General features: G+C 41.6%; 1 protein-coding gene across 6 annotated transcripts in view; it reads left to right on the top strand.

The window, feature by feature from the left end:
• Positions 1–15968, top strand: part of LOC144501401 (lysine-specific demethylase 2B-like) — a 192699-nt gene that overhangs the window by 65774 nt on the left and 110957 nt on the right. For 3 of the 6 annotated variants that reach the window (XM_078225125.1, XM_078225124.1, XM_078225121.1), the window contains one exon: positions 1832–2047. In XM_078225125.1, coding sequence (XP_078081251.1) covers positions 1832–2047 — 216 coding nt within the window. The remainder of the gene's footprint in view (positions 1–1831; positions 2048–15968) is intronic. The other 3 variants (XM_078225126.1, XM_078225122.1, XM_078225123.1) reach the window with 2 other exon arrangements.

Here is a 15968-nt window from a genome sequence, read left to right as displayed (position 1 = left end):
CAACATCTTGTTCCCTCCCTTCACTTTATAGATCTGAGACAAATCAAAATATTTTCTTAATTTGACAGTCTTGTGGCTGTGGAAAAGCAAAGAGATTTGAGTAATGCAAAGGTATAAAACAAAATTTAAAAGCTCCTTTATCTCAAGAGTTTTGGAGTACAATGATGAGTAAGTTCTGTTTCAATATATCTCCATCCCTCTACCACCAAAGCACCACTTTCAAAAATATTTAGTGACCTGCCTGGCAATAAAAATGCCAACCAAAAATAATTGTAACCAAGTCTGCTCAGATGGACTAGGCAATCCAGGCAACTCTGCAAAATTCCATGACATTGATTATTGATCTGCGAGTTTTGAACTCCGATGGGTGACAGCCCCCAAGTCTCCAAGTAACCCAACAGGCCAAGTCTCACTGGATAATGTGGTCAAGGCTTGGAAAAGCTTCTGCAACTTACAATATCTCTGTGCAGGAAGAGAGAAGCAGATTTGACGGTTTGAGTTGAATGTTGGATTCGATGTTAACTCTGATTCTCTCTCCACTGATGATGAGAGGTGAGAAAAAGCATGGAGCTTGAGATCTTTATTAGGGGTGTGATTCTCTGGCCTCAATGCTCTAGTGCAAATCGTGCTGGACCAGAGAACGAGAATCATGGGGGAGGGACCATAGTGCAGTTAATGCTGGCAAGAACACCTTTTGGGATTCTGCAGCTCTGCGGGTCTGATGTAATCTGGTTCATGCCCAGTGAGGGCATGAACCAGATTAGTATATCTAAATATGCAGGGTTGGTTTAGAGCCAGATTCACCTAGTTACTGCGAATCTCTGATCCTTGGCCACAGTGTGAACCTGATGCAAATACTCCTGGTCTCCACAAACTGGGGGCTCTGAGGCCATTGAAGCCCCGGGGTGATCGGAGAATTGGCTGGGTAATGCCCTGGCACCCTGGCAGGGCCAACTTGACAGTGGCACTGCTGGGTTGCCACTGTCAGGGTGTCAGGTTGGCAGTGCTGGGGAGCTCCTGAAGAGGGGGGTAGCCTTTGACCCCGTTGCAGGGTGTCGCTCACTGGGGATGGTATGGCTTTGCCAATGCATGGGGGTTGGGGGATGACGTGTAGGGTTGTCGGGAGTTTGGGGCGCCCTTTAAAAAGGGCACCCAATCTCCGAGGAACTGGCCTTGCTGGCATCTTTAGGTCCCCACTACAAAAAAAAATTAAGAATTCAATAAAAATTTCCAAGGCTTAAAATAAATTTCTGTGTGGGTGAATTGTGAACTGATTTGCACCAAAATGGGAATTTCACCAGCTTTCCTGCTGGGGACACTTAGAAGTTTTGGGGGAGAATTTTGCCCCAGATGTTATACAGTTATGGTCAAAATAAAAATTTCAGGTTACCCCATATCAGACTTCAACTACATGGATGTTGACTGCATATAATTAAACTTTACATTAGCATTGTATTTATGGATATGCTTGTACGGCATTGCAAAAAAATGTTGAATACTGTAAATGCACCAACACGCTAAAGAACAGCTGTATAACAAAGTTCAAATTAGTTTTAAGGAGATAAATGGGACATTATTATTATGCAATATTTAAAAGAAAAAATAGGGATTAAGCCAAGCCATGTTTATGGTGCAAGATTTTTTGGGAAATGAGAGTTTGTAAATTTTATTGCTACATATGTAGCTTTGTACTTATAAGCAAAACACAAAGGACAAATGGATTAAAGTAAAATACATGTAGACCACATACCACACCAGGCAGCGCAGCGCAAGCTTCTCTGCAATAGCGGGTGGTAATGTGCGTTTATTCCCATTTCCGATCTTCATACAGAAGAGAGGCCCTGGGTTTAAATTCGCCTCCAATCTTCCTGGGTCTCTCTTAAAGGAGTTTAAAGAAGGTGAAGATGGAGGGAGACGGAAGTCTGAAGATCTCGGACGTCCCAAAATGGAGGAATATCATCCAAACAGGCGGAAATCTGACGATGGTCTGGGACTCAAGCGAAGAAAGGAAAAGGATCTACCAACTGATTTGGGCCCAAGGAAAAAGGTATGCAATATTAGAAACATTTCTGTTAAAAGATGTGGGATTTAAATGGCTAATAATTGGTGACATTTCATATCTTAAGTATTCATTTAAGTACAAACTTAAAGAACTCTGTAGTGTACGGACATTGCTTTGCAAAAGCTTTTGCACACCTGAAATATGTTTCAAGGCTGTATAGGTTTTTGGGGAGATAAATATTTTATGTAGGTTGTCACTTGTTAACCTGAGATCCTGTGTGTTGGTGTAAATGTGAATTTATTGGTTGGCACAGGAAATAGGCTAAAGAAGTTCCCGTTTTATATTTATTAATGTGCAATAGAAATAATTTTCTGAATTGCAGTAGCTGAACATAAAGATTTTGAGAGTTTTAGAATGTGCAAGTCCCTAAACAGGATGATGCTCATTTTGGGATTAGAAGATAAACTATTAAATTGAACTAAAGCTAAAAGCATCTGTTGATAATTGGACATTCCTGTCACTTGTGTATAAAACATTTGTGCAGTTAATCTTTTAGTATTGGCCTATTCTGATTTGAATATTTCATAAATCAGGTAAAGGCGGGGCACATCTGATCAATTTATTCAGGCACTGAATTGGTTAATTCAATCCAATGAAATTAGAACCTGTGGGAGTTTTCAACTTAAAGGCTCTATGGAATGTAACCTCTGATTTCAAAAAGATTTGTTTTGAGAATCGAGATCTTAGTCAGTGCTAACTGCAGTGTCTTTTTGTGCATTCCTTTTTGCGAAGCTAAGTATCAAACTAGTTGCACAAACAAACTCTGTCTGGCAACGTGGCTTGCTATGAAAATGTTTGTTTGAAGCCTTGCAGTATTGATGCTACTGCACCATCTATCATTACTGATGTCTTAAAATCTTAGATCTTATTATAAAAGCAGAATGTGGCAAAGGAAAACGTCTTAAGAATGACTAACTTTTTTAAAAATCACCTTAAATCTGGTAGGAATTTTACATTCAGTTTTAGGTTGTCATCATGTACAAAGATCAAACACAAATTTATTGTTATCATTAATATACTTGCACATGTTGAATTGATATTAAACTCATCAATTAATATAGGCATTGTGTCTGAGCAGAAGCTGTGCAAGAGTGATATTCTGTCAGGCAGTGGATGGGCTACAATAATTCAATGGACAAATTAGTTTTGTGTTTGACGCCAGTGCGTTGTCTGCCTCAGATGAGTATGTGAGCAACCAGAATCGTACAACTTTAGGAAGCTCATTAAATATCTGGTATGCATATGCAAGGTTCTTTTACGAAATTGGATTTTTATGCAGGGTAAAACGGCCACAAAAGAAATTTTGATTCTTTCTGTTTTTAACAAAAAGCTGTTCTGAAATCTTTGGTAACATATTAGCACACGCTTGGATGCAATTTGCATTTTATTCTGTTTGCTCCAAGTAGTATTCTTTCCCTATTTTGGCGTGATTGGTCTGGCTGTGAGCCTTTTTTAATTGCAGTTAGTTGTTCTCTGTTTTGGGTACAAGCCTGTTTTTCATTAAAACTTGAATCACAGCAGTATTATCCAGTTTGTCAGCCAAGCCTGACAATAAATATATTTGGGACTAAAGAACTTAAGTATTGCTGAAAAAATAGAGATGTGTTAAAGCTTTTTGTCTTGTACTCATTAGGACACTTTGAGAATACCAATATAAGAGGAAAATAACAATTTATATTGTATGAACTGAGATTGTTGATTGTTTGGCCTGAGGGCTCTGATTGGTAGAGGCATTGCCATGGCGAATGTTATGGAAATGTCTCTACCAATCAGAATCCACTCATCAACCAATCAACACAAACACAAAATCCAAAGATGTGCAGGTTAGGTTGATTGGCCATGCTAAATTGACCGTAGTGTCAGGGGGATTAGCAGGTTAAACAAGTGGGGTTACAGGAATAGGGCCTTGATGGGATTGTGGTCGGTGCAGACTCAGTAGGTCAAATGGCCTCCTTCTGCACTGTAGGGATTCTATGAGCACACTCTTCTCATAATGTAAATTGTTATATTCCCCTTATATTGGTAATCTTGTGAAGTGTTCTGATGAGTGCAAGACCAAAAGCTTTGACGTGTCTCTTTTTTCAGTAATAAATGTGTTTATCAAATTTTTCAAGGATGAAATATAACCAAAAAGGGGAGAAAGTGATCTGGCAGCAAGAAACTGGTGCTAAAATGCAATTAAAATGATTAAATGAAAATTGTGCCACTTGCAGAAACCCTACGACTTAGAATTTATGCTTTTTTATGTACAGGAGACCTATTGCTTCAATTCTAAATACAGCTCAAGAGGAGGCCTTTCTGCCCATCACACCTATGTCAGGCCTTTGAAAAAGCTATCCAATTAGCTCCACTTTGTCCATATCCCACGTTCCAACGCACCCCCGCTTCAGTTATTTATCCAATTCTCTTTTGAAAGTTGCTATTCAATCTCAGCTGAGACCTAACTAGGGTTCCTATTTAAACTTTCTCACTTTTGAACTATATGCCTCTAATTAAACCAAGGATTTTCAAAGACACACACACACACACACACACACATACCAAATTTCCCTACTCTTGTATAATTCCTTTATTGCAAAATGACATTCACACGTTCTGTCTCTTCCTTGTTATTTTCTGGTAACAATCTGCCTCATCACTAACCTATACTCTTACCTGCTCCTTTAATTTGGATTTTCTAATTTTCCATGCAACTAAATCCTCTCTCCTCTACTTAATTTAAAGCCCTATCTACAGCACAAAGAACAAAGAAAATTACGGCAGAGGAACTGGCCCTTCGACCCTCCCAGCCTGCACCAATCATGCTGCCCGACTTAACTAAACCCTCTACCCTTCCAGGGACCATATCCCTCTATTCCCATCCTATTCATGTATTTGTCAAGACGCCCCTTAAAAGTCACTACCGTATCCACTTCCACTACCTCCCCCGGCAACAAGTTCCAGGCACCCACTACTGTGTACAAAATCTACCTCGTACATCTCCTTTAAACCTTGCCCCTCACACCTTAACCTGTGCCCCCTAATTGACTCTTCCACCCTGGGAAAAAGCTTCTGGCGATCCACTCTGTCCATGCCTCTCATCATCTTGTAGACTTCTATCAGGTCACCCCTCAACCTCCGTCGTTCCAGTGAGAACAAACCAAGTTTCTCCAATCTCTCCTCATAGCTAATGCCCTCCATACCAGGCAACATCCTGGTAAGTCTTTTCTATACTGTCTCCAAAGCCCCCACATTCTCCTGGTAGTGTGAACACAATATTCCAAGTGTGGCCTAACTGAGGTTCTATAAAGCTGCAACATGACTTGCCAATTTTTAAACTCAATGCCCCGGCTGATGAAGGCAAGCATGCCGTATGCCTTCTTAACTACTTTCTCCACCTGCATTGCCACTTTCAGTGACCTGTGTACCTATACACCCAGATCCCTTTGCCTATCAATACTCTTAAGGGTTCTGCCATTTACTGTATATTTCCTATCTGTATTAGACCTTCCAAAATGCATTACCTCACATTTGTCTGGATTAAATTCCATCTGCCATCTCTCCGCCCAAGTCTCCAACTGATCTATATCCTGCTGTATCCTCTGATGGCCCTCATCGCTATCCGCAAATCCACCAACCTTTGTGTCGTCCGCAAACTTAATCAAACCAGTTACATTTTCCTCCAAATATATATTACAAACAGCAAAGGTCCCAGCACTGATCCCTGAGGAATGCCACTTATCACAGCCCTCCATTCAGAAACACATCCTTCCACTGCTACCCTCTATCTTCTTTGACCGAGCTAGCATCCACCTTGCCAGCTCACCTCTGATCCCATGCGACTTCACCTTCTGCACCAGTCTGCCATGAGGGACCTTGTCAAAGGCCTTACTGAAGTCCATGTAGACAACATCCACTGCCCTACCCTCATCAATCGTCTTCGTCACTTTCTTGAAAAACTCGATCAAGTTCGTGAGACACGACCTCCCCTTCGCAAAACCATGTTGCCCCTCGCTAATACGTCCACTTATTTCCAAGTGGGAATAAATCCTGTCTCAAAGAATCCTCTCCAATAATTTCCCTACTACTGATGTAAGGCTCACCGGCCTGTAATTACCTGGATTATTCTTGCTACCCTTCTTAAACAAAGGAACAACCTTGGCTATTCTCCAATCCTCTGGGACCTCCCCCGTAGCCAGTGAGGAAACAAAGATTTCTCTCAAGGCCCCAGAAGTTTCTTCGCTTGCCTCTCTCAGTATTCTGGGGTATATCCCATCAGGTCCTGGGGACTTGTCTACCTTAATGTTTTTCAAAAACCCCAATACCACCTGCTTTTTGATCTCAACATGACTCAAACTATCTACACATCCTTTCCCAGACTCATCATCCACCAAGTCCTTCTCTTTGGTGAATACTGACACAAAGTACTCATTTAATACCTCGCCCATTTCCTCTGGCTCCATGCATAAATTCCTTCCCTTGTCCTTCAGTGGGTCAACCCTCTCCTTGGCTACCCTCTTGCTCTTTATATATGTATAAAAAGTCTTGGGATTTTCCTTAATCCTGTTGGCCAATGCTTTTTCGTGACCCCTTTTATCCCTCCTTACTCCTTGCTTAAGTTTCTTTCTACTTTCCTTGTATTCCACACTTGCTTCGTGTGTTCCCAGCCTCCTAGCTTTGACAAATGCTTCTTTTTTCTCTTTGACTAGGCTCACAATATCTCTCGTTATCCAAGATTCCCAAAACTTGCCATACTTATCCTTCATCCTGACAGGAATGTGCCAGTCCTGAATCCCTATCAACTTACACTTGAAAGCCTCCCACATGCCAGATGTTGATTTGCCCTCAAACATCTGCCCCCAATCTACATTCTTCAGTTCCTGCCTAATATTGTTGTAATTAGCCTTCCCCCAATTTAGCACCTTAACTTGAGGACTACACTTATCTTTATCCATCAGTACCTTAAAGCTTACTGAATTGTGGTCACTGTTCCCGAACTGCTCTCCTACTGCAACATCAACCACCTGGCTGGGCTCATTCCCCAATACCAGGTCCAGTATGGCCCCTTCCTTAGTTGGATTATCTACATACTGTTTCAAGAAGCCCTCCTGGATGCTCCTTACAAACTCTGCCCCATCCACACCCCTAGCACTAAGTGAGTCCCAGTCAGTATAGGGGAAGTTAAAATCTCCCACCACAACAACCCTGTTACTTTTACACCTTGCCAAAATCTGCCTACATATCTGTTCCTCTATCTCCCGCTGGCAGTTGGGTGGCCTATAGTAAACCCCAAACATTGTGGAAGATTAAAGACTGACAATGTCTGACACAGGAATTACTGAGTGCAGCACAGTTTACCTTTCCTATTCCCGAGCTCTACCCATATTGCCTCGCTGTGTGAGCCCTCCGAGGTGTCCTCCCAGAGTACAGCTGTGATATTCTCCTTAACCAGTAGTGCAACTCCCTCACCCCTTTTACATTCCGCTCTATCCTACTTGAAACACCTGTATCTTGGAATGTTAAGCTGCCAATCCTGTCCTTCCCTTAACCAAGTCTCTGTAATGGCAACAACATCGTAGTTCCTAGTGTTAATCCAAGCTCCAAGTTCATCTGCCTTACCTGTTACACTTCTCGCATTGAAACAAATGCACTTCAGTCCACCAGGCCCTCTCTGATTAGCAGCCCCACCCTACCTGCTGTTTCTCTGAGTCTTACTGGCCCTACTCTCTAGTTCTCCTTCAGCTAATCCACCTTTGCTTTGGTTCATACCCCCCCTGCCAAACTAGTTTAAATCCTCCCGTGTGACAGTAGCAAATCTCCCAGCCAGAATATTTATGCCTTTCCAGCTTAGATGCAACCCGTCCTCCTTGTACAAGTCCCATCTGCCCTGGAAGAGACCCCAATGGTCCAGATATCTGAAACCCTCCCTCCTACACCAGCTGTTTAGCCACGTGTTGAGCTGCATTATCTTCCTATTCCGATCCTCACTAGGACATGGCGCAGGGAGTAATCCTGAAATTACAATCCTAGAGGTCCTGCTTTTTAACTTTCTACCTAACTCCCTAAACTGCTGCTGCAGGACCTCATCACTCTTCCTGCCTATGTCATTAGTACCAATATATACCACGACCTCTGGCTCTTCACACTCTCCCTTCAGAATGCTTTCTGTCCGTTCAGAGACATCCTGGACCCTGGCACCAGGGAGGCAACATACCATCCTGGAGTCTCTTTCACATCCACGGAAATGCCTATCTGCACCCTTAACTATAAGGGTCCCCTATAACTATTGCTCTAGTGCTCTTTGTCCCTCCCTACTTAACAACAGAGCCAGCCGTGGTGCCACTGCTTTGGCTGCTGCTGCTGTTGTTATCCCCTGATAGGCCATCTCCCCAACAGTATCCAAAACAGTACACTTTTTAGGGGGATGACCACATGGGATTCCTGCACTGACTGCCTGCCCCTTCTGGCGGTCACCCATCTATCTGCCTACACCTTGGGTGTGACCATGTCTCTAAAGCTCCTATCTGTGATTCTTTCCGTCTCCTTCATGCTCCTAAGTCCATCCAACTGCTGCTCCAACCTATCCATGCAGTCTGTAAGGAGCTGCAATTGGGTTCACTTCCTGCAGACATAGTCATCCAAGACGCTGCTTCCCACTTCTTGGTAAATGTTGCTGGTCTGACTTCTCCCAGAATGCACCAGTGAAGTCCCTCAGCCACCTTTACTAGTCGTGTGATTCACTAGGACTCTGGTCCCAGCATGATTCAGGCAAAGATCACCCCATCGGAAAAGCTCCTTCCTTCTCCAGTACTGCTGCCAATATCCCATGAATTCAAACCCATTTCTCCAACACCAACCTTTGAGCCAAAAACTTACCTCTTGAATCTTATTGATCCTGTGCCAATTAGCTCATGGTTCAAGCAGTAATCAGGAGATTATTACCTTTTTGGTTAGTCCCCAGCTGCACATGTTCCCTCAGCAGAACCTCTATCCTTGTTACACCTATGTCATTGTTACCTACGTGATCAACTGGATTACCCTCCAACCCAAATTCCTTTGATATGCCGAACCCTGGCACCAGGTAGGCAACACAACCTACGGCACTCTCAATCCTGGTCACAGAACAGTGTCAATGCCCCTAACTATACTATCCCCGATTATGACTACATTTCTCTTCCACCACCCACACCATGGTGCTGTGGTCAATATGTTCATCCTCCCAAAAGTCCCCACTTTCGTCCTCACATGGAGCAAGAATCTCAAGCCTGTTGAACAAGGATAAGGGCTGAGGCTCCTGCAATCCTGTCTTCTAGATCTCTCTACCTGTTCCACACACTCCTGTCTCTGACCACTGGCTGAATTGAAGGTGATTAATCTAAAGGATGTGACTGCCTTCTAAAACACAGCGTCTAGATACCTCTTCCCCCTCCCTGGTGTGTCGGTGTCTGGAGCTCAGACCCCAGGTCACCAAATCTGAGCCGCAGTTCGTCGAGCAACTAACGCTTACTACAGATGTGTTCACTAGGAACCAGAATGGGGTCCACCAGCTCCCACATCATGCAGATACAACACATCGCCTAGCCCTCCATCCCTATTTAATTTAATTTGTTTTTAATTTTGTTTCTTAAAATTGGTTTTTGGCTTATTGATCTGTAACATATTTATCCTTGACCTTTAATCTGAAAGCAACTGCAACAAAAACCCGTTGCATCTTATCTGTTGGATCTTTTGGGAAACCACCACCTAAAATGGACCTTGGTTCCCCTGATAGAGCCACATCATTTCTGTGGTTGCATTGTAACCAGAGTTGGGGCTGTAAAATAAAAGGGCATTAGAATATGGGTGAGACTTGTTAAAGGTGTGAATGGTATTCACCAGCAAACAACAATAAATTCTAACTTGGGTGAAAACATCTTCAGTTAAATCTGCTTATACTCCAAACAGGAAAGAAGGAGGTGAACTAATCTATGGTATTGTATCTGAAAGATTGCGTTATTTAAAAGAAGTGTTTTTAAATTACTTGATTACAATATGATAAATAGGTGAATCTCAAATTTGGACATTAAACAAAAGTGCACCATTTAATTCTTTTTTTAAAAATTCCCAAATAGCACATTTGGAGAAGGGCTAGAAATTTGCCTACAATTTACAGAATGAAGAAGTATTGTGCTTTTTTAAAATCTAAAGTACTGTAAATCCATGTGCAGTATAAATAGGAGACTGATTAGTCAAGTAATTTATTTAAGACTTTGGCCAGAATTTGATTTCAGAAAAGTAATTCTGCACTGTTCTGCTTTGTGGTGTCCTGAATTTGCATTCTCACATTTTCAGGAAATATGTTTTCTTTTACATTCATTGTAGAAGGATTTTCATGGCCAGAATTGCATTTGATTTGAAAATATGCAGCAGCATTGATGATGAAGTCTGCACATGATTATAAAATGTTTGGATCTGTTTTCCATGTGTGACAACTTGTATTCAACAGCACAAAGGGCTCTAGTGTTTTCTAAAGCATACCGAAAGAGTTCCTCTTTTGTCTTTCTACATTCTGTATGGTGAGCAACCACCCTTAATTTGCAACTCCCACTCCAGTTCTGACACCACCGTGCACCCTACTACCCACATGTTCTTTGCAAGAGTTGGTCACCCTGACATTTCTGTCCATCACATTTGAAAAAGTAGGGTTTTGATGTGTTAGTGTGCTGACAGGATGCCAAACAACTCTGAAAGCAAATGATGAAGGATTGAAGATTAACACGAATACACCAGTCTCCATCTCAATTTTGAATGTTCACACCAAATGTTTCTTTATCCATAGGATGTTCTTCCCATTCTGCAAATGTAAATAGATCACAAAATAATCATTGGTTGAGCTGTGGACCTGTATGCTAGCTTTTCATGATTGGTAATCATGAGCATTTAGCACACTTATTCTGCAATATATTCATCAAATAGAATCTCTGAAAGGAAAAATGCTTTTATAGAGCATCTTATTATTTCATCAGGGTGTCCCAGAGCATTTTACAAGTGCATCCATTTCTTTATAGGCAATTGTAGCAACCAGCATGTACACAGCAAGATCCCTAAAGTAGCAAACAAATGAATGAACTATTAAAGTTTATGGTAGTTTTGTTTGAGAAATAAATATTTTCTAGGACACAAAGCTCTTTATTTCACACCGTACCATAGGCTCCTTTCCATCCACCTGAGCAGTCAAGCTTTTCGATTTATGTATTAAACTGTTCAGGTGTCTGCCTGCTCAGATGGTTGAAAAAGTTTCCATGCTACTGAACTCCTGTGTTCCATCTTCAGAATTTGCTCAAACTCTTGTCTAATCTGGTGCAATCTTTCCAAGTCATTTGTAAATTATATTCAAATGTTGAAGGACTATTGCCTGTCATAATAAGGATGTTCAAAAATCATAACTTGCCACAAGGACAGCGGTGTGCCTCAGGGATCAAAGAACAAAGAACAAAGAACAGTACAGCACAGGAAACAGGCCCTTCGGCCCTCCAAGCCTGTGCCGCTCCTTGGTCCAACTAGACCAATCGTTTGTATCCCTCCATTCCCAGGCTGCTCATGTGACTATCAGTGCTGGGTCCACTGTTATTTGTCATTTATATTAATGATTTGGATGAGAATGTAGGAGGCATGGTTAGTAAGTTTGCAGATGACACTAAGATTGGTGGCATACCGGACAGTGAAGGAAGTTATCTCCAATTGCAACGGGATCTTGATCAATTGGGCCAGTGGGCTGGCGAATGGCAGATGGAGTTTAATTTAGACAAATGCGAGGTGATGCATTTTGTTAGATTGAACCAGAGCAGGACTTACTCAGTTAATTGTAGGGCGTTGGGGAGAGTTACAGAACAAGGAGATCTAGGGGTACATGTTCATAGCTCCTTGAAAGTGGAGTCATAGGTGGACAGAGTAGTGAAGAAGACATTCGGCATGCTTGGTTTCACCGGTCAGAACATTGAATATAGGAGTTGGAATGTCTTGTTGAAGTTGTACAAGGCATTGGTAAGGCCACACTTGGAATACTGTGTGCAATTCTGGTCACCCTATTATCGAAAGGATATTATTAAACTAGAAAGAGTGCAGAAAGGATTTACTAGGATGCTACTGGGACTTGATGGATTGAGTTATAAGGAGAGGCTGGATAGACTGGAACTTTTTTCTCTGGAGCGTAGGAGGCTGAGGGATGATCTTATAGACGTTTATAAAATAATGAGGTGCACAGATCAGCTAGATAGTCAATATATTTTCCCAAAGGTAGGGGAGTCTAAAACTAGAGGGCATAGGTTTAAGGTGAGAGGGGAGAGATACAAAAGTGTCCAGAGGGGCAATTTTTTCACGCAGGGTGGTGAGTGTCTGGAACAAGCTGCCAGAGGTAGTAGTCGAGGTGGGTACAATTTTGTCTTTTAAAAAGCATTTAGATAGTTACATGGGTACGATGGGTATAGAGGGATATGGGCCAAATGCGGGCAATTGGGATTAGTTTACGGGTTTTTTAAAAAAAAGGGCGGCATGGACAAGTTGGGCTGAAGGGCCTGTTTCCATGCTGTAAACCTCTATGACTGTGATTTTATCTGTTATAAAGAATGATCTGACTGACTAAAGCCCTTACCCTTTCCTTCTTGGTGATCTTTTACAAGTTTAAAAATACTTGCGTAACAATGCAACATTTGAGCCAGACAGGGACTGTTCTTGTTCCAAGAGCCTTTTGAGGTTATTATATTCTGGATTGCCAAAAGATTCAAAACATTCTCTGACTAAATTTAGTTACAAAGTTTCAAAATATCTTCTCTTCCCTCGTGACTGCAGTTGAATGGTTTTCTTGTTTGTTTATTAGATTCTCCTTTCTCTGTTTCTCGCTTCACATCCCTTCTATTGATCTTCTATTTTGAACGGACTTTTATCAGATTCAATATTAAGCAATTTTCCTTTAATGTGGGGGAAAGGGAATTGAAAGTCTTGCTTATTCAATACTCCTGTCAGCAAATTGGTAGAGGTAAAGCCGGCCATGCTAGCTTTGACAATTGGGTTTGTAGTCAATCATACCCTGAGTTGGTATTATTCATGATCCTAACTGTCAATCTGGAGCATTGCAAATTATCTGTTGGTTGAAGATTATTACGCACAGTTAAACTATTTTGGAGGGAATTTAAAAAGTCTTTGCACAAGTATTCTCAAGCTTTAATTTTTTCCATCCTCTTTCCCCCAACCCTGGGGGAAAATACCCTACTAGCTACATAACATTTGAGCGCTTAACACAGGACAAAAAAACTTGAGTTTATACCATGCCTTTCATAACCTCAGGATGTCCAAACACACTTTACAGCTATTGATGTGCTTCTGAAGTGTAGTTACTGTTGTAATGTAGAAATATGCTTCTATACTGCATATTCTCCTTTTACAAAATTCAGCATTGAAGTCAAAGTAGCAATATTTGATGCTGTGACACAAACTTTTCTATGTAAACACTTCTATGACCAAGTTAACCTAGATTTTCTTGAGAGGGAAAACATAATTTCAATAGCTGAATGTTTAGCTAATTAAATTGATATTTTGAATCTTAAATATTTGCAATGAAATCCACTTGCATGTAATTTAGATTTGCAAGCACACCAGCAGAGGCTATAAATATGAACTCTTGTTTAACAAGTGAAATTAGGTAAATGTCTGAGGAGCAAGAAGGTATTGAACACCGGCATGGCAGAAAATAAGATCTTTTTTAGTCTATTCTAAGATTCAACTGGTGGTAAGGTTAATCAAATATGGAAAAGAAAAAGTAAAAAATATAGTTGAATAAAATAATTAATTGGAACACATTAAGGGTGACAGAATAGGTGTGTCACAGCTGGAGCATGTGTGAGCTCTTGGATGCCAGTTTGATCCAGGACAAACACGTCTGCAGGAAATGTTTGAAGGTCAAGCAGCTTCAGCTCAGAGTTTGAACTGGAGGCTGAACTAAAAACACTGCAAAATATCAGTGAGGGGGAATTTACCTGGATTTTTTGTACCAGGAGGCAGTCACACCTCTTATAATTTACAACTGATTTGGAAAGATTGCATCAGATTAAACAAGAGTTTGAGCAAATTCTGAAGATGGAGCACAGGTGTTCAGCACCATCTGAGCAGGCAGACACCTGAACGGTTTAATGCATAAATCAAACTGTCCCTGACCACTGATTTGGTCAGTGATCAGGGACATGAGTGTGTGACTGCAGGGGAGGCAGGTAAGAGGACTCAAGATGGCAGATGCACAGAACCCTTGTCCAGTGAGTTTGAGATATTTTCAATATATTTGGATGAAAGTGAGGACTACAGGGTGGATGAGGTAACTGATCATGGCACCATGGTACAGGAAGCCATTCAAGTGGGGGGGGGGGGGCAAAAAGGAATGTAGTGGTATTAGGGGATACTAAAATCGGAGGGGTTAACTTGTTCTTTGCAGCAAAGAGCGCGAGTCCTGACGGCTGTATTGCCTATCAGGTGCCACTGTTCAGGCCATCTGCTTGGGGCTGGAAAGGAACTTGCAGTGTGAGAGGGAATCTACTTGAGTATATTCTTTTTTCTAATATTCCCACAATATTTACACCACTAACAAGTTACTGAGCTGGAAGTTCAAATTAAGCCTCTGGCACACTAAAAGTTATTTTTAGAACTTTGGCTGAGGGAGTTCTATAGGTTTGGAACTGTGTCCTACTTCTTGTAGCCGAATAAAGTTTCCTAATGTGAAGCTGTTGGCTTTGTGTCTAGCTGAGTATTGCTGTTAATCAGTCATCATTGTCCACCTCAACAATGTATGATAAAAGGTGTTTTCTGTATATGAATACTACATCCTAAAGTGTGCCAGTATATTCTCTGGAGGTAAATTTTTAAGAAGCTTTGAATTCACCCACACATTAACTGTTGAATAGATCACCCATCAGCTCCTTGTTGATTACATTCTTTTCCCACGATTTCATATGATTTATCTGTATACTGCCAATAGTTATCCAGTCTTTATATCTCCATGTTGACTGGATTTCTGGCATACATTTGAGGTTACTCTGTACAATATACAATTATAAAGTATTTTGCCTATGTTAAAGGCTAGATTAGAAACTCCGAGGTATTTAATGAAGTTAACCTAGATCCTAACTTTTACATCTGATTTTGGCATTAGGGTGAGCATATGAAGTGTTTCATGCCAGTGTTACAAGCCAGGTTGGATACTTTGAGGTGTTCTATGAAGCTCACCTGACCTGTAACGTTTTACATTGAATTTGGCTGGGATGAGCATGAGAGGTTTCACTTCAGGTGTGATTCAACTGACCCACGAGGAGCTTTTATCAAAAACAAAGTTTAATTAAGAATATTGCTGACATGTCAAGTAAGACAATTAGCAAGAACTTTTAACAATTATAAACAGGAAACAACAACCATGATAATGTATAACTATATATGTATAATTGGGCGGCACGGTAGCACAGTGGTTAGCACTGCTGCTTCACAGCTCCAGGGTCCTGGGTTCGATTCCTGGCTTGGGTCGCTGTCTGTGTGGAGTTTGCACATTCTCCCTGTGTCTGCATGGGTTTCCTCCGGGTGCCCCGGTTTCCTCCCACAGTCCAAAGATGTGCGGGTTAGGTTAATTGGCCATGCTAAATTACCCCTTAGTGTCCCGGGATGCGTAGGTTAGAGGGTTTAGCGGGTAACATGTAGGGATATGGGGATAGGGCCTGGGTGGGAGTGTGGTCGGTGCAGACTCGATGGGCCGAATGGCCTCTTTCTGCACTGTAGGGTTTCTATGATTCTAACTCTTAAGGAAATATCCCTAATGTGTTCCAACATCCAATACACATAACCCTCCAAATAAGTGCACTGCAGCATAGGTTAATGCCCACTTGTTACAGGAATCCTGCCTCCTGGGTTGAATGCT

This window comes from Mustelus asterias, chromosome 12, assembly GCF_964213995.1.
Source record: "Mustelus asterias chromosome 12, sMusAst1.hap1.1, whole genome shotgun sequence".
Lineage (NCBI taxonomy): Eukaryota > Metazoa > Chordata > Chondrichthyes > Carcharhiniformes > Triakidae > Mustelus > Mustelus asterias.
Note: the sequence above shows the minus strand (reverse complement) of the source record. Positions and strands in the feature narration are given on the sequence as shown.